The 25,730-nt window shown below is 35.9% G+C and overlaps 1 protein-coding gene across 4 annotated transcripts in view; it reads left to right on the top strand.

The window, feature by feature from the left end:
• Positions 1-25,730, top strand: part of CDK8 (cyclin dependent kinase 8) — a 140,450-nt gene that overhangs the window by 59,150 nt on the left and 55,570 nt on the right. For all 4 annotated transcript variants that reach the window (XM_039473339.2, XM_010333855.3, XM_003919732.3 and 1 more), the window contains exon 2: positions 18,271-18,346. Coding sequence is in view for 3 of the 4 variants with exons in the window: in XM_010333855.3 (XP_010332157.1) it covers positions 18,271-18,346 (76 nt within the window). In the remaining variant the exon portion in view is untranslated. The remainder of the gene's footprint in view (positions 1-18,270; positions 18,347-25,730) is intronic.

Here is a 25,730-nt window from a genome sequence, read left to right as displayed (position 1 = left end):
TATGCCAGTAAAGCAGATAACCTAGATGAAATGGGCCAATTCCTACAAACATAAAACCTACAAAGACTAAATCAAGAAGAAATAGAAAATCTGACTAGACATGTAACTAAGGAAATTGAATCAGTAATCAAAAAGCTCTTGATTTAAAAAGCCCAGGACCTGATGGCTTCATTGGTTAATTCTACCAAACAATTTAAGAACCAATACCAGTTCCTCTAACACTTTAAAAAAAAGTTGAAGTGGAGGAAACACTTCTTAACTCATTCTGTATGAGGCCAACATTACCCCAGTACCAAAGCCAGACAAGCACTCTAAGAAAGCTACAGACCAATATCTCTTGTGATCATTGTGCAGAAATTCTTCAGAAAATACTAGCAACCTAAATTCAACAGCATATTAATGGGATTATATTCCATGACCAAATTATTTTATTTACCATGTTTATTATTACCTTTTATTCCTGAAATGCAAACATGGTACAACATATGAAAATAAATTGTTGTAATATACCACATTAACTGAATGAAGAGAAAAACACTTGTTCATCTCAATTGATGTAGGAAAAAAAAATCTGACAAAATTCATCACCCTTTCATCATAAAAACTCAACAAACTAGGAATAAAAGGAAACTACCTCAACATGATACGAGCTATACATGAGAAACTAACAGTGAACGTTATGCTCAATGGTGAAAGACTGAGCACTTTTCCTGCAGAGCACTTTTCCTCTAGTACCAGGAACAAGGCAGGGATGCCAGCTTTTACCAATTCCATGCATTGTAGTACTGGAAGGTCTAGTTAGAGCAATTAGGCAAGTAAAAGAGTTAAAAGGCAGATTATATGATCTTATATAGAGAAAATCTTAAAGATTACACACACACACACGCACGTGTGCACACGTAATTAAATTGAGCAAAGTAGCAAAATAAAAGTCAATATACAAAAATCAGTTGCATTTCTGTATATTAACATAACAATGTGAAAAGATTATGAAGAAATTCCATTTATAAAACGTCAAAAAGAATAAAAGACTTAATGTCTTGTTCAGTGAAAACTGTAACGCATTGCTGAAAGAAACTGAAGACATAAATTGATGGAAACATACCTTATGTTCATGAATTAGAAGATTTAATATGGTTAAAATGTCAGCAGGACCCAAATCAATCTACAGATTCAGCGCAACAACTAAAAAAAAGAAAAAAGCCATTCTGAAATTCATAGAGAAAGCCTAGGGACTCCACATAGTCACAACAGTCTTGAAAAAGAAGAACAAAACTGTAGGTCTCACACTTCCCAATTTCAAAATTTATTACAAAGCTACAGTAATCAAAATAGTATGGTAGTGGCATAAAATCAGAAATGTAGACCAACAGAGTAGAATAGAGACCCTAGAAATGAACTCTTGCACATATGGTCAAATGACTTTTGATAAGGATGTTAAGGCTATTCAGTGGGGGAGAAGACAGCCTTTTCAACAAAGGGTACTGAGAAAACTGTATATCCACATTCAAAAGAATGAAGTTGAATCCTACCTAACACCATATACAAAAATTACCTTTAAATGGATTAAAGTTATAGATGTGAAACCTAAGACAGTAAAACTCTGGCCAGGTATGGTAGCTCATGCTTGTGATCCCAGCACTTTTGGAGGCTGAGGAGGGAGGATCACTTGAGCCCAGGTGTTAAGAGACCAGCCTGGGAAAGATGGTGAGACCTTGTCTCTACAACAAATGGAGAAAAAAAAAAAAAAAAAAAAAAAATGCTGGTCATGGTACACACCTGTAGTCCCAGCTACTCAGGAAGCTGAGTCGGGAAAATCGCTTGAGCACAGGACTCCGAGGTGGCATGAGCTATGATTGTGCCACTGCCTTCTAGCCTCAGCAACAAAGCAAGACCCTATCTCTTAAAAATTAAAAAAACTTAGTAAAACTCTTAGAAGATAACATAGGGCAAAAGTTTTGATTCTTGGATATGGCATCAATAAAATTTTTTTAAAATGGACAAATTGAACTTCATGAAAATTTTAAATTTTCTTGGATCAAAAGATCCTATCAACACAGTGAAAAGACAACCAACAGAATGGAAGAAAATATTTCCAAATCACATATCTGATAAGGGATTAATAACCAGAATATATAGAGAGCTTCTAAAACTCAACCACTAAAAAACAACCTGATTCAAAAATTGGCAAAGGACTTGAATAAACATTTCTACAAACAAGATATACCAGTGGCTAAGAAGTTTATACAAAGATACTCAGCACCAATAACCATTAGGAAAATATAAGTCAAAACTACAATGAGGTACACCTCACACTCATTAGAATGGCTGCTATAGAAAACAAAAACAAAATGACAAGTGTTGGCAAGAATGTGGAGAAATTGGAACTCTTGTGCACTGTTGGTGGCAATGTTAAATAATATAGCCACTGTGGAAAACAGCATAGTAGTGTCTTAAAAATGCAATTACTGTATTCAGTAATTCCACTTCTGGGTATATGCCCAAAATAATTCAAAGGAAACCTTTAAAGAGGGATATAAATTCCTCTTTGCATATATCATGCAAATATATAAATACTGCATGATAATAGCAGTATTTTTCACAATAGCTAAAACATAGAAGCAACCTAAGGCCCACTGAAGGATGAATAGATGAGCAAATGTGTAAGGACCATTAGTAAACCTTAAAAAGGAAGGAAGTCCTGACATATGATACAACGTAGATGAATCAGGACATTTTGCTTAAGTGAAATAAGCCAGTCACGAAAAGATAATTACTGTATGTTTCCACTTCCATGAAGTACTTAGAATAGTTAAGATCATAGAGACAGAAAATGGAATGATAGTTGCTAGGAGTTGGGGGCATGGTAAAGGGGGAGTTATTGTTGAGTGGTTTTGGTTTCTTTACACAAGATGAAAAGTGTTCTGGAGATGGAAGGTGGTGATGGTTGTACACATTATAAAGGTATTTAATGCCTTTGAACTGTACTCTTAAAAATGGTTAAGAAGGTAAATTTTATGTTAATCATATTTTACCACAAGAAATGGGAAAAAATGTGACAGTGTAATAAGCTATGTAAACTATACAACTATGATATTTTTTCTTTATGAAATACCTGTAAAATTGTTCTAATGGCCTTATAAGTGAAAAACAGTACTGTAGGCAGTCAGTGACCTAAGTATAAGAAATTATCTCATCTTCCTCTTTTCTCTTTCTCTTCTATACGTACATGTATATCTTTATGTAGCTTTATATCTGTCTATATGCAAATATGTAAATGTATATATTATATATGTACATATTTATGCTATTTTTTTATATATGTGTGTATACATATATGTATAGAAAAAGCATATATGAATACGCTGTTATACATACAGACATGTAAAATTCATATTTTATATAAATAATTTCAGAGCGCATGTGGTGCTGGCTTCAACATGTGTCTTCAGTGCCTAGTATCTTGATATATGAAAAGTGCTTGCTAAATGTCATTATCATCTTATAGAAATCCTATTCCTGGTCTTCCTGACAGGAAGTCCCATTGATTGAAGAGTCCCATTCACTTGCAGAGAAATGGGCTTTTTGGTATTCTGGAAAGTTAGAGGCAATGGTGTTTTTCTGACTGTTGGGAAATGACGTAGTTTCCTCCCCTCAAATAACAGTAAATTTGGTTCAAGAATTAGGAGAACTTAGGGCCTATAAATCCATTAGGGTTTTTTTTTTTTTTTTTTTTTTTTTTTTTTACAGAATGGTATGAAATTCTCAAATAGAAAAGGTTAATATTAACACTGCTACAAGACTTAAGCTCGATGACCCTAAATGACTCTGCCTTGTGAGATTTGCTGGCCGCTGATGCTCCCATTCATTCAGCCCCATCCACTGTGACATACACTGATCTTTTCTTTGTGTGGTTATTTCACTTTTGGTAGGATGTTACCTAATTACAGTGAGACCTCAATCCACCTCTATCTTATGTGTAATTGGGGGTGTGTGGTGAGTAGAAGGAGACAGGAAAACGTGGCAGATTTCTTCTTGCCAGTTTTTAATTCATTTGAAACACCATACCTGTATCTGGGACTATTAATAGGCAGTGAAGGTGAGTTTATCACTCCCTGAGTTTGTCACTCCTCTTGCTTATTTGTATACTGAAAATAGCAAAATCTATTTATTTATTTTATATAAATAATTCTGTAGTGTAAATCTCATTGTTTTAAATAAAATTTTTCTACTCGTGTATACACACACACACACACACACATTCAGTTCGTGACTTTTGACCATGTATTCTCTTTAAATGTGTCTTTAAATGCATGTACCACAGGTTACTTATCTATTTTCAATGATACCTCTATTTGCCTCTGCAAAGATGCTGCTTTTTGCAGCTATATGAAACCTTTTCTGTGGTTTATAATCAGCAGACACATTGGCTGACGTAGGAAATACACATGCCGTACTTAATCACTATGCCAGATTGGTCCCTAACATGTTTGTACAAGTTTATGCTCTTAGTAGCAAGGCATGTGGAATGGTAGCCATTCCTCCATATCCTTATCAATTTAAATGAGAACCATTAAGTAATGTTAAATGTTAGTCTTAAAGGATCCTGGAAATAATTGATAGAGTGCAAGAGTGAGAAGGTATATTAATTTCTTTAAATAGCAAAGCTTGTGGTCAGATATTTTTGTTTACTAACTCAGGCAGGTTTAACATTGTGTTGCTAATGGTGCAGTGAAGATTCTCCAAGTGAGAGGCAGAGTTGTAATGATTTTAGATCTCATCTTACTTTTTCAACAACTAGCATTCATAAAATATTCTTTACAGTTACTGAGTATTGTTGATGGGGTAAAAAGTAACTTTCTATATTTGGTGTCTATATTGGTAAGGAGATAGAAATGTTAGAAAGTCAATTAAGGAGACAAAGACATTTTTAGGGTGCCTTATTAGCACATCACTCTTGAGTACTTATTTATAATAACACTTGGGAGTATAATATGAACACTTCTGAAATGTTCAGGTGCATTCACATGTCTGAATGTAATAGTGCTTTTAAGAAAAATGTGTTTCAGGCCAAATAGAAATAAATTAGGTAGATATATGAAATCACAGGAAATACTAACCATTTGGGTACAAAAGTATGCTTGTACATTAATTTCTGTTTTTAGGGTTGCCTATATTTTCTAGCATGAATGTTAAGGAGAAAAGAATGGTAATAAATGATCAATGTCAAAATATAGTTCTTGAAGTGAAGATGCAGTAAGTGTAATGTTTTTCTTAATAGAGTTGTTGTTAAGGCAGATGACTTTGGGAAGATAGTTTAAGAAAGACTGATTGATAAATAATTTAGTGGAAAACCTCCACATTCTAATTCTGATACTGTACTCTAATTTTATAACTAAAACGGACAGGAAAAGACCAAGTGTTTCTTTCAAACTCCAAGGCAAATATATTTTTTAAAAGCTCTGCTAGCTGTTTCTCCAAACAAGGTAAAGATGAATTTGAAGTATAAAGCTGGCTTGAATTTCATGGGATAATGCAGATGAGAGGTATTCATTGCTAAGTTTATAAGAAGCCTTGTAACTTCTTAGAGCTTGGCATATGGAGCTGCCAAGAAACTTGAAAGTAATTCCTGTTGAATCTATCTTCTTCAGTGCCGTATCTGAGAGATTATAACAGTGCCAAGCACAGGAACTTTCCCCCAAATTGCCAGGAAATTCCCACAAATCTAGAACTAATAGTTCTAATAATCTTTTGAATAAACTTATGTCATTAACTAAAAAGTTACCTTGTGTATTTTATTTGTCAGAATGATCAAAAGAGCAGTATGTGTTAATATGGCAAGGAACCTTAAAGACAATGTAGCATAACTAGCTAGAATGTGCCCTTTCAGGTTTCACCTCATTTGAAAGAAAGGGTTGTTCAGTTTGCTGTGATGCATTGAAATCCTGTGTAAGATTATTGGGCATGATAAATGATAAATACCACCAGGAGTGCACCTTTAGTCAAAATTTATTAGCCTGCTCTAGCAAGGAAGAGCTCATGTCAGATGAAGTAAGAGGTATCTCAGTAAGAAAAGAGCAAGTGTTTTATAGGGATTGGGTTTGGGCTGAATGATTCTAAGGAAAGACTAGGGGAAGTAGACCAGATCTGGATTGGATACTGTCATGAAGTGAGATCAGTTTGGTAATTAGGTGCTTCAGCATTCTGGTTGGGAGGAGTGAAGCAGAGCTGGGGACCATTGCTACTGGCCATGCTACTGATCTGTTAGGGAAATCATAATATGATTATCAGTAGGGCTTCATTTCACTTTCTCAGTCCCTCCTTTTGGCCAGATTCAGAGTATTCAGATAATTGTTCAATGAAATCTAGATCTTTACCATTGCTAGGAGACGGGAGATTATTAAGACAGCCTCATCTGTTGTTGGACTGAGTCAGTTTTTTATGTATACCTTTTGTTATTGTTTTAAGATTAGCTGTTGAGTCATCTGAACCAAAAATGGCTGTACACATTTAAGATTCTGGAGGTCACATTTGGGTAATTTAACACTGACAAATACTGAGAGATTATTAACAGAGTTTATATTCCACTTCTAAGTCAAGAGCCAAGGTCCCCAAGTGTGGTTTCGGTGTTGACAGAAACTTTCCTAAGTATGACATCATAGGGGTATCTGTCCTGTTCACTATTTTTAGTTTACTATTTAAAGAGTTGCTTAGTAGTTGAATGTAATTGCCTAGGAACTAGAGTAAGCTGAGTTGTACCCAAAAGAAAGTGGCTACAATCTCAACTATTGTTTTGATTGCATATTTTAGTAAAATCACTAGCAAATTATAAACTGACAGTAGACTCATACACAGAGTGACTAGGAACGCACAAAGCAATATTAATGGTAAGGTCTTATAGATATTGTTATTGGAGTTAACAAATGCCTGTTAATTCAGAAATTTAAACTAGAAGAAAGAAAATAGAGTGGACACAAAAAAGAACATGCAAGTTAAAGCATGATAATCTATGGTTCTGGTCATCTAGATCCTTGTTCCATGGGCCCTGAGTAGAAACTGTCCTTTTCATTCCTCTTGATCCAGAAGTCTTGGGTAGAAGCTATATCTGTCTCTAAGATCATCTTCTGGAAGATTCTTAAGAATCTTCAGTTTGAGGGCTCTGGCTGGGACAGAGCTTTAGTAATTTGAGGATCTGTTGTGGTGCTGTAATTTAGAACTACAGAGCCAAGGTATTTTACTGCTGCATTAGTTCTTAATAGAATCTGGCAATGTCACTGGAGCGTGTTCAAGTGCAGTCTTTGTCTAATGATGCTTTAAAAATAGTCAGACACCTAATCTAAGACCATATACAGCTGATTAAGTACCTAGCAAAGGAAAATAGTTGTTTCCACCAGTGATAAGTATTATCTTAACTAGAATTATTAGAATAGAAAAGGCTGGATCATCTATTGGCATATAATACACAGATTCAGTCAGTAATTGTGCAGGGAGTTAGAACATACCATGAATAGTGAGGACTTTGACAAATCTATGTGGTTGTTTGAATAAGGATATTGAAATCTAGAAACAAAAATCAAATGGAAGTAGTTATTGTACCAATTTTTGTTTATGAGCATGAGTTTGCCTTTTCTCAACTTAAAGTACATAACCATTGAAGATATATTCATTAATGTTTTATTTGCATATAATTGATTTATAGAGCCCAAATTTCTCTGTGATTTACTGAATTCATTTAGAAATAAGAATTTTTATAATTTTGCATTAAATAACATTGTAGGAATATTGACCAAATCTAATTATTTCTATTATCCCTCCTTTTTTAAGGTAAAGGAGTAAATCTTTGTGTTACCTCGTGGTCATTCCAGGAAATTTAAAGATGTTTTAGACATAAGATGCATTTTATTAGCTTTGTTATTCTGAATTTGGGATCTAAATCTAGAAAAGGTTTAAATGATACGATTGTTAACCTAAGTCCTGATATCCAAGGTAAGAAATAGTTCTAGGCAGTTTTTGAAAATAAAGCACGAATAGCTGTGTGTGGGGCTCATGCCTGTAATATCCTAGCACTTTGGGAGGCTGAGGCGGGCGGATCACCTGAGGTCAGGAGTTTGAGACCAGCCTGGACAACATAACACAAAAATTAGCCAGGGGTGGTGGTGGGCAACTGCAATCCCAGCTACTTGGGAGGCTGACGGACAGTCTCTTGAACTCAGGAGGTGGAGGTTGTAGTGAGTCTAGATCATGCCACTGCATGCCAGCCTGAGTGACAGAGTGAGACTCTGTCTCAAAAAAAAAAAAAATCAAGAATAATAATTATTAGGACTTTTAATTGTTTTTAAAAATGATTTAAAATATGGCTAAGGCCCAAGAATATGTATTTCAGAGCCATCTTTTTTTTTGACCTTTTGCTTTTTTTCCCTAGTTGGAAATACCGTGGTCATTAAAAATACCAAAGATATCACACCAAAGCAGTTTAGGCTGTTCCTTTCATATCTCTAAAGTATTCGGACCAAACTGGTTTATTATCTTGCACAGCCACTAAGATTTTATGTCATAGTCTAGCATTCTCACAGACTTTTCCCTGTTAATAACCATTATATCTTAGCATACAATGGCAGTTGTTTATAATCTTACACATTATCACATATATAAGATAATTAAATCTTAGACCTACACATTAGCCTTTAGGTAATTCACAGTTCTTACTGCATGACTAAACACAGTGATTATTTCAGCCGTTTTGTTTTCCTTAAAGCATACCTTTTTCCGTGAAAGAAGTAGTGTACTGATATACATTCTGGTGCAAACTTCTTGATCTGGTTGGCTATTCTAGAATATTTTCCTATCATTGCAGCTGAAAATTTAATTCTCCAGAACAGACTCCTACACAGAGCTTAAACCCCAAACCACATCTGTTGACAATATAATCACTATATAATGATTTTATACAATGCAGAGCTAGTCTAGAACGTCTAGCTTGCAAAACTCATTTTGAGAGGATCAAAGGTCTCCAGATTCCTAATCCCCTTCTTTTTTTTTTTTTTTTTTTTTTGGAGTGCAGTGGTGTGATCTCAGCTCACTGCAACCTCCACCTCCCTGGTTCAAGCAATTCTCCTGCCTCAGCCTGCCTCAGCCTCTTGAGTAGCTGGGACTAGAGGCATGTGCCACCACACCCAGCTAAGTTTTGTATTTTTAGTAGAGACGGGGTTTCACCATGTTGGCCAGGATGGTCTCCTCTGTTGACCTCATGATCCACCTACCTGGGCTTCCCAAAGTGCTGGGATAACAGACATGAGTCACAGTGCATGGCTGATTCCTGATCCCTTTCTAAGTGATTTGTTACCTATCTCCACTGGAAGCTTGTAAAATATAAAATGTACTATTTGTCTTTACTTTTCTGAAATATCTAGATACTGCGTCTTGAGATAGGCCTATTTTCATTTAATTGTGATGAGATTTTGGTAGACCCTTCCAGTTTTGGAAATTATCTTTCAATTTAGAAGTTTTCTTCAGTTACTTGAACTGCTCCTCCAATTCTCCTATTTTTCTTTCCCCCCCTCTCACTTTGTCTTACTATTTTATTCTAGGATATCTCCTCCACGTTATCTTCCATTCAGCCATTTCTACTTCTAGCAGTATCTTATAGTCTCAGTTCTCTGCCATTGCATGATTTTGCTATGTAAATCTAATTGATTCTTGGCTCACTGTTGGCTTCTGATTTTGTTTTCTTGAATCCTCTTAATCAGCTATTTTTTGTCTATTTGCTTTCTAATTTCCACATTTTTATGCTATCTTCTTTGTCAGTTTTTATCCTTGTTGATGTTATATCTTTCAAAAATTCTCTTTACCATAGTTTGAGTTTTAGGAAGCAGTGCAGTTTGATTTGTGTGTTCTATACGCTCTTTTACGAAAACACTGATCAGTTTTTTTAACCAATCCTTTGCAGCCATTTTGTATTTTCATCCTACTCCTCCCACCTCTTAAAGGTAAATTTTCATCATGGTTGTATCTTCTTATTTTTGGTTTTCTCACACAACTATTTTCTGTCAGCTTTATTCTTTTATTTTCTTTTTACTTGTTTTGCACACTCTACGTACCTCTTTTGAGACAGGTGGCATAAAAGATTCCCCATCTTACCTTGCCTATTTCTTTTTTTTTTTTTTTTTTTTGAGATAGAGTTTCGCTCTTGTTATCCAGGCTGGAGTGCAGTGGCACGATCTTGGCTCACTGCAACCTCTGCCTCCTGGATTCAAGTGATTCTCTTGCCTAAGCCTCCCAAGTAGCTGGGATTACAGGTGCCTACCAGCATGCCCGGCTAGTTGTTTGTATTTTTAGTAGAGACAGATTTCACCATGTTGGCCAGGCTGGTCTCGAACACCTGACCTCAGGTGATCTGCCTGCCAGAGCCTCCCAGAGTGCTAGGATTACAGGTGTGAGCCACTGTGCCTGGCCGCCTATTTCTAGATTCTCACCTGTCCTCAGGGCTGTCACTGGTAGCCATTTATTTTGTGACAGTTTTAGTGATATTAAACTACTTGCTGCTAGTCTTTACTGTTCTCTGAACATACCAGACCCTTTCCATGCTTCTGTAACTTTGTATATACTGTTTCCACTTCTTGGGGTGTCTCATAGAACTACTGATCTATCTTCCCAGGGCCTCCCTTTCTTCCTGAAAAACTTCTTAAGTCTGTGTGTGTGTGGGGGGGGCACAAGTGCGTGCACCCAAATTTATGTGTTATATGAGAACATTTGTCATTACATCTATATAATATGTAGAGATCAAGTCGGGGAACTCAGGATGTCTGTCATCTAACTACAGTATATTTTTGTAAACTATAGTCATTCCACTCTGCTATCAGATATTGTCCCATTTGTTTATTTATGAGACAGAGTCTCTGTCGCTCAGGCTGGAGTGCAGTGGCACAATCTCAGCTCACTGCAACCTCCGTCTCCTGGGTTCAAGTGATCCTCCCGGCTTAGCCTCCCTAGTAGCTCGGACTACAGCTGCACACCACCATGACCAACTTACTAATTTTTGTATTTTTAGTAGAGACAGGGTTCCACCATGTTTGCCAGGTTGGCCTTAAACTCCTGACCTCAAGTGATCTGCACACCTCTCACTCCCAAAGTGCTAGATTACAGGCATGAGCTAACACGCCCGGCTGAATTTATTCCTTTTATCTTACTCTATGTTTATACCCTTTAACCACTTTTCATTCATCCTTTTGCCTCCCACTTATCTTCCCAGTGTTTGTTATCTAGTTTTTCACTCTTCGTTTACATGTTCAAAAAAATTTTTTTAAGCTCCCACAGGTTAAGTGAGAACATGCGATATTTGTCTTTTCATGCCTGGCTTATTTCACTTAAGCTATTTCCACCATGTTGACCTCCAGTTTCATCCATGTTGCTGCAAATGACATGATTTCCCTCCTTTTTTTGTAGTTGAATAGTATTCTATAGTGTATATATACCACCTTTTCTTTATTCATTCATCTATTAATGGACACTTAGGTTGATGTCATACCTTTGCTGTTGTGAATAGTGCTGCCATAAACACGTGAGTGCAGGTATCATTTTGGTATATTGTTTTTTTGTTTGTTTGTTTTAGTAGATACCCAGTAGTGGGATTGCTGGATTGAATGGTAATTCTGTTTTTAGTTTTTTAGGAAATCGACATGCCATTTTCTGTAGTGGCTGTACTCGTTTACATTCCCACCCACCACGTGTAAGAGTTCTCTTTTCTCTGTGTCCACACCAACATCTGTTATCTTTTGTCTTTAATGAAAGCCATTCTCACTGGGAAAAGATGGTATCTCATTGTGGTTTTGATTTGCATTTCTCTGATGATTAGTGATATTGAGCACTTTTTACATATACCTGTTGGCTCTTTATATGTCTTCTTTTGAAAAATATCTTTTCATGTCCTTTGCTCACTTTTTAATGGGATTATTATGTTTTCTCCTGTTGGATTATTTGAGTTCCTTTTATATTCTGGATATTAGTCCCTCAGATGAACAGTTTGCAAATATTTTCTTCTGTTCAACAGGTTGTCTCTTCACTGTGTTATTTTTTTTACCGTGCAGAAGCTTTTTAGTGTAATAAAGTCTCGTTGTCTGGTTTTTTGTTTTTGCCTGTGCTTTTGAGGTCTTAGTCATAAATTATTTGTTTAGATCTTCTGCATGTGGCTGTCTAGTTTGTCCAGCACCATTTATTAAAGAGGGTGTCCTTTCCCCGATACTAGTTTTTGTCAGCTCTGTCAAAGATAAGTGGGTTCTAAATATGTGGCTTTATTGCTGAGTTCTTCATTGTGTTCCTTTGGGATACTTACATGTTTTTCTACCAATACCACGCTGTTTTGGTTTTAGCCTTGTAATGTGTTTTGAACTTAGGTAATGTGATGCCTCCAGCTATGTTCTTTTTGTTCAGGATTGCTTTTGACTATTTGGACTCTTTTTTTTTAGTTCCATATGAATTTTAGGATTATTTTTTCTGATTCTGTGAAGAATGACGTTGGTACTTTGATAGGGATTGCATTGAATCTGTATGCGTTGGGCTAAATGGTTGTAGATTGCTTTGGACCATATGGTCATTTTAACAATATTGATTCTCTGATCCATGGTCCTGGGATGTTTTTCCTTTTGTTTGTGTCATCTTTAATTTCTTTTAACAGTATTTTGTAGTCCTTCTTGTAGAGATTTCCACCTCCCTGGTTAAATTTACTACTAGGTATTTTAATTTTTTTAGCTTTTTAAGTGAGGCTGACTTACTGATTTCTTTCTTGGTTAGATCATTTTTGGTATACAGAAACAATACTGACTTTTGCACATTGATTTTTGTAACCTGCAACTTTACTGAATTTATTTGCCAAATCTAAGAGGTGTTTTTGGTGGAGTCTTTAGGTTTTTTAAATCTAAGATCATTTGGGAGGCTGACGTGGGCAGATCGCTTGAGCTCAGGAGTCCAAGACCAGCCTGGCCAACATGGCGAAACGCTGTCTATACTAAAAATACAAAAATTAGCCAGACATGGTGGCGCATGCCTATAATCCCAGCTACTCAGGAGGCTGAGGTAGGAGAATCGCTTGAACCTGGGAGGCAGAGGCTGCAGTGAGCCAAGATCATGCCACTGCACTCCAGCCTGGGCAACAGGGCGAGACTCCATATTTAAAAAAGAAAAAAAAAAAAAAATATATATATATATATATGATCGTATCATCAGCAAAGAGAGACAGTTTAACTTCTTTTGAATGTTGAGGCCTTTTATTTCTTTCTCCTATAGATTGCTCTGTCTGGGACTTCCAGTGCTATGTTGAATAAGAGTGGCAAAAGTGGGTGGGCATCCTTGTCTTGTTGCAGTTCTTGGAGGAAACATTTTCAACTTTTTCTCATTCATATGATGTTAGCTTTGGGTTTGTCATGTCTGACCTCTATTATTTTGAGCTATATTCCTTCTGTGCCTAGTTTGTTACATGTTTTTATCAAATTTCTTAAGTCCTCAGAATCTAGAGTAAATAGGCTTTCTGAAGACATCTTTTATCCGGCTTCAAACCTTGAAGATACGGTGCATTGTCTCTTTCTATAGTGCTTAGCATACTATCCAGGTTGAGCACCTCTAATCCAAAAATCAGAAATTCAAAATGCTACAAAATCTTGAAACTTTTTGAGCAGTGGCCTGATGCCAAAAGTGGAAAATTTCACGTCTAATTTCATGTGACAGGTTGTAGTCAAACGCAGGCGCATAACACACTGTTGATTCAGTGCCCTTAAGGGAGAAAAGGTATTCTGGTGATGCTACTGCACTGCTTAGCATTACCCTCAACACATTATTTTTTCACAATATTAATTATATGCCTTCTGTTTTTTTTTTTTTTTTGAGACAGAGTCTCACTCTTGTCCCTCAGGCTGGAGTGCAATGGTGCGATCTCGGCTCACTGCAGCCTCCGCCTACTGGGATCGAGAGATTCTCCTGCCTCAGCTTCCCAAGTAGCTGGGATTGCAGGCATATGCCATCAAGCCCAACGAATTTTTGTATTTCTAGTAGGCATGGGGTTTCACCATGTTCTCCAGGCTGGCCTCTAACTCCTGACCTCAGGCTATCTGCCCATCTCAGCCTCCCAAAGTTCTGGGGTTACAGGTGTGAGCCACCGCGCCCAGCCGATATGCCATTTTTTAAAAAAAACTATTAAGTACTTAAGTGTAAGAAAATAATTAGTTATCAGCATCATATAAATTCAGAGTCATGAATGATGGTGATGGCAAACAACTACAGATTGTTCACAGGAGTGGCAGAGATAGTAACACTTTTGCGTTTTGATGGTTCAGTGTACATAAACTTTGTTTTATGCCCAAAATTATTTCAAATATTATATAAAATTACCTTTAGGCAGTGTGTATATGGCGTATGTGAAACATGAAATCAATTTTGTGTTTAACTTGGATCTCATTCCCAGCGTTTGTCATTATATATGTGCAGATATTCCGAAATCTCTCGAATCAGAATTTCAAAACACTTCTCATCCCATGCATTTCAGATAAGGGCTACTCAGTCTGTATGGTAACCATTCATTTAATCTCACTACTTTCCCCAGACACTAGTGAACAAATCTTTTTCATCTCCTTTGTGTCTTTTACTGAAAAAATGGGTAGAAGGAGAGATAAATTTGCCATGTAAACCACATAGCACTATTATATTATGTTGTAATTATATTAGGGAATTTTCAAGAGGAGGTTGCCTTTTTTATAATCAAATATCACTTATAATTTATTTGGTGTTAATTTTCTCCATTGCACATTTCTTTCTAATAATTTACTTTTATAAAGTAAAAAACATGTATACTTGGAGTAGGGGAGAAGACTGATTATTACAATTTTTTTAGTTCACAGAGAAGAAACTGTTATATAGCACCTTGTGCATTTTAAATAAGAGAAAGTGGTGGATATTAAGGAGGTGAATGGGTAAATCTTTAGTTTAAATTATTTTCTTTCCCACCACTCTCCTTCTTAGTAGGGAGTTAAATTCTAGGATGTAATTCTTAAACAGTAGATTTAATAGAATGTGTACCCTTCAACTGACCATCTAGTTAAATCAGTAACCCTGCCCATGAAAGTGTCTAATAGACTATTCGGATTCCAATTTTGTTTTGTGTATCCTTAACTTCTTCTTTCTTTCAGACACCATTCAGACTTAGTGAACATTAAGTACAGACAATCTTAATGTCTTTTTCATATAGTGAGTACCCGTGCTGCTTTACTAGATGTATGAGGTAAAACCGATTGTCATAAAACATATTTTTTTTCCAGAAAAATAATTTTGTAATTGGGATTTGTTTTCCCAAGTAAGGATTTGGTATAAAATATGTTGTAAAAACAAATATAAAACAATGTGAAGCTTTAGTAATAATTTAAAATAATAAAGTATTAAATTGACTTAAATTATTTGATTTTATAAAAGCTTATTAATTTGTTCACTTAAGCTATCATGCTACTGAAATCTCCAGCCCTATCACCTCTGCCCTTCCTTTTAGTATATGACCTCATTGGCACTTTCAGAAAAAAATGAACACTAGAAAAATGGGAACTCCCCCAGCATTTTGCCTCAGAACCAATTTCTTTCTATCTGTTTTCATTCCTTTATCTATCCTTCCTTCCTATTATGGTGGAATAGGTGTTTCTCCTTCAATCCAGAGAACAAAGACCCTGAAAGCTTGCTCTCTGGATTTTTTCTCCTCTCCTATATTATCAGCTCTTTTTCTCTGGGTTCTTTCTGCCAGTTCTTATCATACTCAAGTCTCTTCCATCTTAAGAAATAATAATTCCTTGGAGTCAAAGATGATCACTTCAGAGTTTAAAAAAAAAAAAGAGAGAGAGAAATAATAATTCTTTAACCTCGTGTATTACTCCAGCACATGCCTTTTCCCCTTCAAAGAATTGTTTGCGTATATTGTCTTAGTTTACGTATGTCTCATTCACTCCTCAGCCTTCTACAATTATAGACCCTGCCACCACATCACTGCAGCTGTTTTTGCCTACTCCAGTATTCGTTGTTGACTTCATCATTGCTAAATTTAGTAGCTACTTTTCAACTCTTACCTTACTAGACCTCTCTGCAGATTTTTATACTATTTGCTATTGTGCCCTTTTTGCAAATCTTTTTCTTAACAGTCCTTCTCTTTGTTCTCATTCAGCCTACTCTCATGACTTTGATCACTGCGTCCTGCTGAGTCCAGTAAATCTGTATCTTCAGCTTGCTCTTCAACTTTACTGTTTACTCTGCTTGCCAAGAGCTATGCCACTTAGATGTCTCAGAGGTCCCCAAAACTCAGCCTATGCAGATAGAGCGTTCTACCCACCTGTTCTCTCAAAGCTTTTCCTTCTACCTGGTTTTTTTATTTCAGTGAATAGTGCTGTCATTACTTTGTTGCCTGTGGCAGGAATCATTATCTTTAATTTCTTCTTCCTTACCCACAATAGTCAATCATGAAGGACTCTACTTCTTATCTGTCTGTTCTCTATAGTAACCACCATTCTGCAATAACCACCATCATCTCTCACTGAATAATTTTAATACTAATTGCTTGTAACTGTTCTTTCTGACTCCTGTCCTTATTTACTCTCAGTAGGCATTCCTGAGGCAGCCAAAGATAAATTTCCCAGATAAAATATAACTGATATTCTCTTGTTTAGTAATAATTTTAAAAACCTTTAAAGGAGCCCTTCCTGTTGTTCTTGGAGTGAAAAGACTTTTATGTTGTGGTTTCTGATTTTATCCCCAGTCTCACCTTCAGTTTTATACAGTATCCCATCTCCCTCAAATGCTTTATTTTATCTTGCCTCATGTGACTGCTCCTCTCTTAAATGATACACACACACACACACACACGTTATCAAAGTGTGATCCTGGAGCCCCTTGGGTGTCTATGAGATCCTTTTAGAGGGTCTGCAAGGTGAACACTATTTTTGTAATAATATTATGACATTATTTGCTTTTTTCATTCTCATTCTAATGAATATCTAATGGATCTCTTTCAGAGGTGATTCACCATGTGATGATGCCATTCCATTGCTCTGGTGGCTAGTGGATATATATTTTGTAGTTTTAGAAGTTCTCATTTTTGGCCGGGCGCGGTGGCTCACGCCTATAATCCCAGCACTTTGGGAGGCCGAGGCGGGTGGATCACGAGGTCAAGAGATCGAGACCATCCTGGTCAACATGGTGAAATCCCGTCTCTACTAAAAATACAAAAACTAGCTGGGCATGCTGGTGCGTGCCTGTAGTCCCAGCTACTCGGGAGGCTGAGGCAGGAGAATTGCTTGAACCCAGGAGGCGGAGGTTGCGGTGAGCCGAGATCGCGCCATTGCACTCCAGCCTGGGTAACAAGAGCGAAACTCTGTCTCCAAAAAAAAAAAAAAAAAGTTCTCATTTTTTAAAAATTCGTATAGGGTACATATTGTGACAGATATAAGAAGCCAAAGCTCATCAGGGTCCACCGTAATTTTCAAGATAATAATGGGATTCTGGGACCAAAAGGTTTGAGAACACTCATTGAGGCTTCAGTTAGGTGGCATTTTCTCTGAGTAGTCTTTTCTTGGTCCTCCACCAAAGTCCCCTTTGAGTAACCTTTTCTATTGCACTTACCGTATCATAGCACTTACCATATTGTATTGTGGTGGGTTGCTTATCTTTTTAGGCCAATAGACACAGGAAACTCTCTAAAAGAAGGAACCTGTTGTATCCTCAGTACCTAGCACAGTTCTGGGTACATAGTAAGTGTTCAATAAACACATGTTGCATGAGTGTCTTTGAAAGTCTTTGGCGATGACCTGAATTATTTATTATCAAATTATGATTACTATAACATGTTTTAAATTATAACCATTTTGTGCCTTACGGACACATTCATTTCTTAACTCTTTTGACCCACTAATATCTGAATAGGTTTTAGAAGGCAAGTTTTATTTTATGTGTGTGTGTTATGTTCATATATTAGAGCAGAAGGAATCTACTGCTGGGAGTCAGAAGCTCTGTATCTCAATCTTTGTCTTCCACAAGTAACTGGAGCCTTGGAAAAGTCTTTTTATTCCTTTGAAGCTAACTTCCCCCATCAAATAATGGGACTAGACTAGGTTATCTAAAAAGCTTTTCTTTGTACAACATTGTATGATTATATTGAATTATGTCAAATATATATTAAACATGTGATTTATATTTATGTATATTTTATTAAAATACACATAGAGTTATCTATATATTAAAATAACTTTGTTTTTACAGGAAGGATGATAAAGACTATGCTTTAAAACAAATAGAAGGAACTGGGATCTCTATGTCGGCATGTAGAGAAATAGCAGTAAGTGAAGTTCTTTTTATCATTATTATCAACTGACTTATGAGTACCAACTATATAAAGCTCTGTATTGTATTTGTCACATTAATTGAAAGTTAGTGAATATTTTTTATATCACCTATATGTAGAAAAAATATTTATTAAGGAGATGTAAAGGGGGCATATGGTTCTGTCTATATAAACTCTTCATTTGGGGTAAAGTAAATTTCAGTTGTTTATATAAATACATATTTTCCCAATAAATGTCACTAACAATGAAGGGTTCAGTTATTTCATTGAGTGCAGTAAAAGTGGCATGTTAGTCCATATAAAATTAATATTTTTATTTTAATAGAATGGGATTAATGTAATTAGTTATGTCAAAATGAGATTGTATTATTTGATTTTTGTTGCTTGTATCTGTTCATTTGAGTATGTAAACATTTATGCCCTTTTATTTTAGAAGCATAGTTTTCCATATTGTGAGTAGAATCTCATTTTGATTCCAAAGAGAAGTAGTCTTTGGGTTAATGCATTACTTAATAATTATCCATACGTTTAAATTGAGCATTACTTTTTCAGATTTACTTCAGTTTACTGTTTTAAAACTGTGGGTCCAAATTTGTCTTTTCTAGCTTTACACAGAATATTCTAGGATATATGTTATAATTTGCTTTTGTTGCTCTCAGCCCTTCTATTATATTTACCCATAATAGTCTATTATGACCTGGAAATGTTGATTTAAACAGTTTTGCAAGTTTACCAGATTCCATACCAATGAGTTTTCAACCAACTCAAGTAGGTAAAAATAAGCAGAGCAAGTCAGTCAGTGTCTCTGGCCTAAAGTATTTACACTATGTTGAGGAAAAAGTCATAAATCTAAGAACAGTGTGTCAAGTACAGTGATAGAAGTATATAAGAATGGAGAAGGGTGTCCATCTAAACTAAAGTAGAAAATCAAGGAAAGTTCCAGGTTTGGAAACACATGTAAGAGTTACATCCATGAGGGAAGAATAAGGATGAGATAGAGGATATTGTTAACTAAAGATAGACCATGCTGGAAAATGTAGTTCATTTAATTGATAAAGTTTTCATACTTTTCAGTCTTGAGACCAGGTATCTGTCTGTTAATGGTCAATTCTTCAACATCTGTTCTGTATTTACTGGTCAGTTTTAAAGAATTAAAAGCCATTGAAATATGGTTAGTGTGTTAGAAGTCAGGGTGTTGATTATCCTTGGACGGAATACAAAGCTTTCAGGGTGCTGGCAATTCTTTGATGTTGCTCTGGGTCTGGTTACATGGGTTATATATGTGAAAATTCATTGAGCTGTGTACTTATTGTTCACATGCTTTTCTCTGTATATTAGTCCTTCAAAATGTTTTTTTTTAACAAACAAAACTCAGTTCAGAAACAAGACATGATTATCTTTACATGTATCGTGATAACTCTAAATGCACTCAAGCACAGAAAGAAGCAAGAAAGCCTACATTTAATGTACTTGATCACCGTTCTTCAATCTGAGATGAGGGGAAATTTTTAATTTTTATGAAGTCTTACTAATTTTTCCTCTTATGGTCGTTTTCTGTATGTGGCTGAAGAAATCTTTACCCACTGATTGTGAAAATATTTCCCAATATTTTCTTCTAAAACCTTTATAGTGTTTTTATTTCTAGTTTATGAGATAGTCAGTTTTTGTTTGTGTTATGATACAGAATTTGAATCCCTCCCATGCCCCCCACCCCATATGAATGTACAGTTGTAGCATCATTTTGGGAAAACATTCTTTGCCATAGAATTGCTTTGGTATCTTTGTAAAAAAAAAAAAAAAAAGTATACATTTATACGTTTGGACTCTGTTTTGTTCCATTGTTCTTTCTGTCTAGCCTTATACCAATAGATAACTTTACCTTTCTAGCAAGACTTGAAGCCAGGTGGTATAAGGCCACCAGCTTTATTCTCTGTCAGAATTGTCTGGGATATTTTAGGTTCTTTAGCATTATCATATAAATTTTTACATAAGCTAATTAGTTTCTTTTTTTTACTTGTTGAGATTATAATTTGGATCAATTCAAAGGATAATAGTATTGAGACTTTCAAGCCAGCAGAAAGATATACTTACCATTTTATTTATTATATAATTACTTTTAAAATGTATATATATATATATAGTATAGTATATATCCTGAGACATTTCTAAATTAACTGGTAGGTTTTTGGTGATTCCTTGGGATTTTTTTCTACATAATTATGTCATCTGTGAATAGGAGTACTTTTTTTTTCTGTTACTGAACTAGTTAGGCCGTCTCACACAATGTTGAATAGTGGTGAGGTATCTTTGACTTATTCCCAACTGTGAGGAAAATGTTTCCACTTTCACTGTTCAGTATAATGGTAGCTACAGAGTTTTTCATAGATGCCATTAATCAAGTTTAGGAAGTTATATTCCTACTTTCCCAAGAATTTTTTTCATAAATGATATTGAATTTTATCAAATGCCTTTTTCTACATAGATAGCAATAACCATATAATTCTTCTCTTATTCTGTTAATTAGTACAAAATATTTTGTTTTCTTTGTGAATTTTTTCTTTTATCTGTAAGTTATTTAGAATTATATTGCTTAATTTTTAAATGTAAGGTATTTCTAGATAACTTACTATTACTGATTACTGATTTATTTTCTTTGTGGTCAGAGAAAAGATACCTTATATTTTAGAGATACATACTGAAATATAGGTGAAATGATATAATATCTGGGGTTTACTTTAAAATAATCCAGGTTTGAGTGGGAGGAGTGGATAACTAGTATAAATAAAATAAGCTTGTGAGTGGCTAACGGTACATAGGGGTTTGTTTTAATATTCTGTTTTATTTAGTTTTGAAATTTATATGAGAAAATGTTAAGACTGAAATAATTCTCATTTTTTCTGGCAAGTTTTTATCAAGGCTTCCTCCTTTACATTTATTAATTCTTCCTCAAAGAAGTCCTGTGTCCCCAGCATTTACCTCTGTTACTCTCAGATTATACCCAGTTTGTTTCTTTAATATAACACTCATTACAAATGTAATCACAAGGAGGTTCTTCAAGGACCTGCCTGATCTGTGTGTCTGGTTACTTACATTGTTATCTGTTCCTTCCCAACTCAAGACTGCAACGCATTTCTTCCCCAGGGTGTGCTAGGGCTGGCATATAGTCCTTGCTCTGTAAGTAAGTGTAGAAGGGAGGGAAGGAGGAACTCTGAGAATTTCTTCTAAAAGCAAAGAGCATTGCATATCTTCATCTTCATTTTATTGTAAGTGGTTTGTCTAATACATTTTCAAAATATCCTGTGAGCTGTAATTCCGTTATTGTAGACATTTTTCAAACTGTACATAAGTGGATCATCAGTATTCCACAAAGCTGCCTTTTATATAGTTGGGATGTGGGAGCAGAGGTAAAGCTCCGGACTTTACTTTTCTACTTACCTCCACTTTAACCTAAGCATACCTCAGTTTTTATCAATTTGCAAGAATTTGATTGAAAAAGGTTTCAAAATTATGTTAAAATAATTTTGGAATTGTTTTTCTATGTTTTTAGCAGTGATTTCAAGTCAACTGTCATCATACTCATACATTTAGAATTTATTTTTTAATCTTTGCTATATTATGAAATGTTAGTGTTAAAAATGCAATATAGTTTGGTGAATATTAGGTTTTTAAAACCCATTTTCTCACCATTGTGATATTTATTGAGAAGACACAGTTCTAAGTATTTATTTTTTATGTATTTGTACTATAGAAGTTCAAATGAAATGTGATATTGTATGTAACAGTTGAAATAAATTAAGTTTATGGTGAATTCTGTAGTCAAAACTGCAGTCTTAATACTCAGAAAGTAAGATTGTTTTCTTTCCTAGCAGAATTGGGAAAACATAGTTGGTTTCTGTGATGTAATCTATTATATGAGTATCTTTAAGCCTTTTGTTTTCAAAATGTTTTCACACAAAATCTTCAAAAAGGTAAAAAATAACTTCTACAGTATTAAAAACTGGGATTTATATGCTCTTGGCTCTGAATAGGGTCATGCAGTGCTGAAGTTCTTTTCATCACCAAGGAAAACCTGCTACTCTCTCAGCATCAGAGCATCAACCACACAGGAATGCATAAGTATTAACACCTTCACTAGACTCTTTGGGATCCTACCCTGCCTCTGCCACTTCACTAGCTTTTGGTACCCAAAACAAGTTACTTGATTTCTTTGTTTCAGTTTCCTCATTTGTAAAAATGGGACAGTGCCTGGTATGTAGTAGGCATTTAGCAAATGTTACCCCTGCTAAATGCAGCATAGGTCTTTGGTCTTTCGGAATTTCTTCAATATAAATATTTACTTAAAGGTAATTGTCCACTGCGACTCTCAGTTCCATCACCAACCCTCAGTGGCCATTCTCTTTTAATCCCAAAGTGACCTATCTGTCTCCTAATATGTTTCCCTAAAAAAACAACAGCAGCAGCAAAACACCACCACCAACAACAAAGGTGTTTTCCTTATTCAGTAGTAATAGTTACTCACTGTAATGGTTTGCTTTAGTTGCCCTAACAAAATACTACAGGCTGGGTGGCTTAAACAGCAGTAGTTTATCTTCTTACAGTTGTGGAGGCTAGAAGCCTAATATCAAGGTGCTGTCAGGGTTAGTTTCCTCTGAGACCTCTTTCTTTGGCTTGCAGGTAGCCTCCTTCCTGTCTTGTCAGATGGTCATTTCAGAGATACTCCTGGTGTCTCTCTGTATGTCCTCGTCATCTCTTCTTGGGAGGACACCAGTCCGATTGGATTAGGGCCCACTCTAAAGACCTCATTTTAACTTAATTACTTCTTAAAGGCCTTATCTCCAATATAGTCATGCATCACTTAATTACTGGACTATGCTCTGAAAAATGCATCCCTAGGCAATTTCAGGTCCTGCCATCACAGAGTGTACTTACACAAGCCTAGATGGTAGAGCCTACACACACTAGGCTATTTATAGCCTATTCCTTCTAGGCTGCAAACCTATATAGCATGTTGCTATATGGAATACTATAGGCAACTGTAACACAATAGTAACTATTTGTATCTCTGAGCATATTAAATAGAAAAGTACAGTAAATATTTGGAATAAACACAGAAAAAGTACAGTAAAAATATGGAAACATAGGAAAGGTACAATAAAAATACAGAATAAACAAAAAATGGGCTGTTCTGCCTATGGAGTGCTAGCCATTCTTTAATCCTTTACTCATTTTAATAACCCTGCTTTCACTTTACTCTATGCACGCACCCCAGATTCTTTCTTCTTTGAGAGCTCACCCTCAAAAAAAAAAAAAAACCCATAAAAAATGGTACATCTATATGTATAGGACTCTTAGCATAACTGAGACTTACAGGTCTGGACATTGCTCAGGGTGAGTCAGTGAGTAGTGAGTGAATGTGAAGACCTAGGACATTAGTGTACACTACTGTAGACTTGATGAACACTGTGCACTTAGGCTGCATTGGCTTTATAAAATATATTTTACTTTCTTCAGTTAACTTTAGTTTCCTGTAACTTTTTTACATTACAAACTTATTTTTTTACTATTGTAATAACACTTAGCTCATTGTACAGCTGTACAAAAATATATTCTTATTATATAAGCTTTTTTTCTATTTTTAAAAGTCATTTTTTTACTTTTTCAACTTTTAGGTCAGGGGGTACATGTCTAGGTTTGTTAACATGAGTAAATTGCATGTCACCGAGGTTTGGTGTGTGAGTGATCTCATCACCCAGAGATGGAGCATAGTACCTATAGTTTTTCCCCTTCCCCCTGCCTCACCCTCCCTCCTTTCCTAGTTCCCACTATCTATCGTTGCCATCTTTATGTCCATGTTTACCCAATGTTTAGCCCCTGCTTTTAAGTTAGAACATGTGGCATTTAGTTTTCTGTCCTTGTGTTAATTTGTTTAGGGTAATGGCCTCCAGTTGCCTCCATGTTTCTGCAAAAGACATGATTTTATTTTATTTTTTATGGCTGTGGATGTACCTTGGTGTATATGTACCACATTTTCTTCCTCTAGTCCACTGTTGCTGGGCATCTAGATTGATTCCATGTCTTTGCTACTGTGAATAGTGCTTCAATAACATACAAATGCGTATGTCTTTTTGTAAACTAAGAATCACATACATTAGCCTTGCTTCCACAGGGTCAGGATCATGAATATCATTGTCTTCCACCTCCACATCTTAGCCCACCAGAAAGTCTTCAGGAAGGCCAGGCGTGGTAGCTCCCAACACTTTGGGAGACAGAGGTGAACAGATCACTTCAAGCCGGGAGTTTAAGACCAGCCTGGCCAACATGACGAAACTTTGTCTGTAACAACAACAACAAAAAATACAAAAATTAGCTGGGTGTGGTGGTGCGTGCCTGTAGTCCCAGCTACTTGGGAGGCTGAGACATGAGAATTGCTTGAATCTGGGAGATGGAGGTTGTAGTGAGCCAAGATTGTGCCACCGTACTTCATTCTGGGTGATATGAGACTCTGTCTCAAAAAAAAAAAAAAAAAAAAAAATGAAAGAAAAAAGTCTTTGGGACAATAACTTGCATGAAGCCATCATCTCCTATGATAACAATACCTTTCAGACTGCTCCTGAAGGACCTGCCTGAGGCTGTTACACAGTTAACTTAAAAAATAAGTCGAAGGGGTACACTCTAATGTTTAAAAAGCATAATGTAATAAAAACCTAAGCCAGTTATAGAAACATTAGTTATCATTATCAAATGTTGTGTGCTGCATATAATGGTATTTGCTAGACTTGTATGAGATTGGCAATGCGATAGGTGCATTTATACCAGCATCACCACACACATGAGTAGTGCACATTGTGCTACAATATTATGAAGGTTGTGTGTCACTGGGTGATACGAATTTTCTTTTTTTTTTTTTTTTTGAGACGGAGTTTCGCCCTTGTTACCCAGGCTGGAGTGCAATGGCACGATCTCGGCTCACCGCAACCTCCGCCTCCTGGGTTCAGGCAATTCTCCTGCCTCAGCCTCCTGAGTAGCTGGGATTACAGGCACGCGCCACCATGCCCAGCTACTTTTTTGTATTTTTAGTAGAGACGGGATTTCACCATGTTGACCAGGATGGTCTCGATCTCTCGACCTCGTGATTCACCCGCCTTGGCCTCCCAAAGGGCTGGGATTACAGACTTGAGCCACCGCGCCCAGCTGATATGAATTTTTTAGCTCCATTATAATCTTATGGAACCAACAGTGTATATGCTGCCTGTTATTGACTGTTACATCATTATGCAGCATATTTACATTACAAGGTATTAGGGGTTAGAGCTTCAGTATATGAAATTTGGGGGAAACACAGTTTAGCCCATAATGCTATCTTTCACTACTCTGGCGG

The sequence above is a fragment of the Saimiri boliviensis genome, chromosome 16 (assembly GCF_048565385.1).
Source record: "Saimiri boliviensis isolate mSaiBol1 chromosome 16, mSaiBol1.pri, whole genome shotgun sequence".
In the NCBI taxonomy this organism is placed as follows: Eukaryota; Metazoa; Chordata; class Mammalia; order Primates; family Cebidae; genus Saimiri; species Saimiri boliviensis.
The sequence above is the reverse complement of the archived record's forward strand: the minus strand, read 5'-3'. Positions and strand labels throughout refer to the sequence as shown.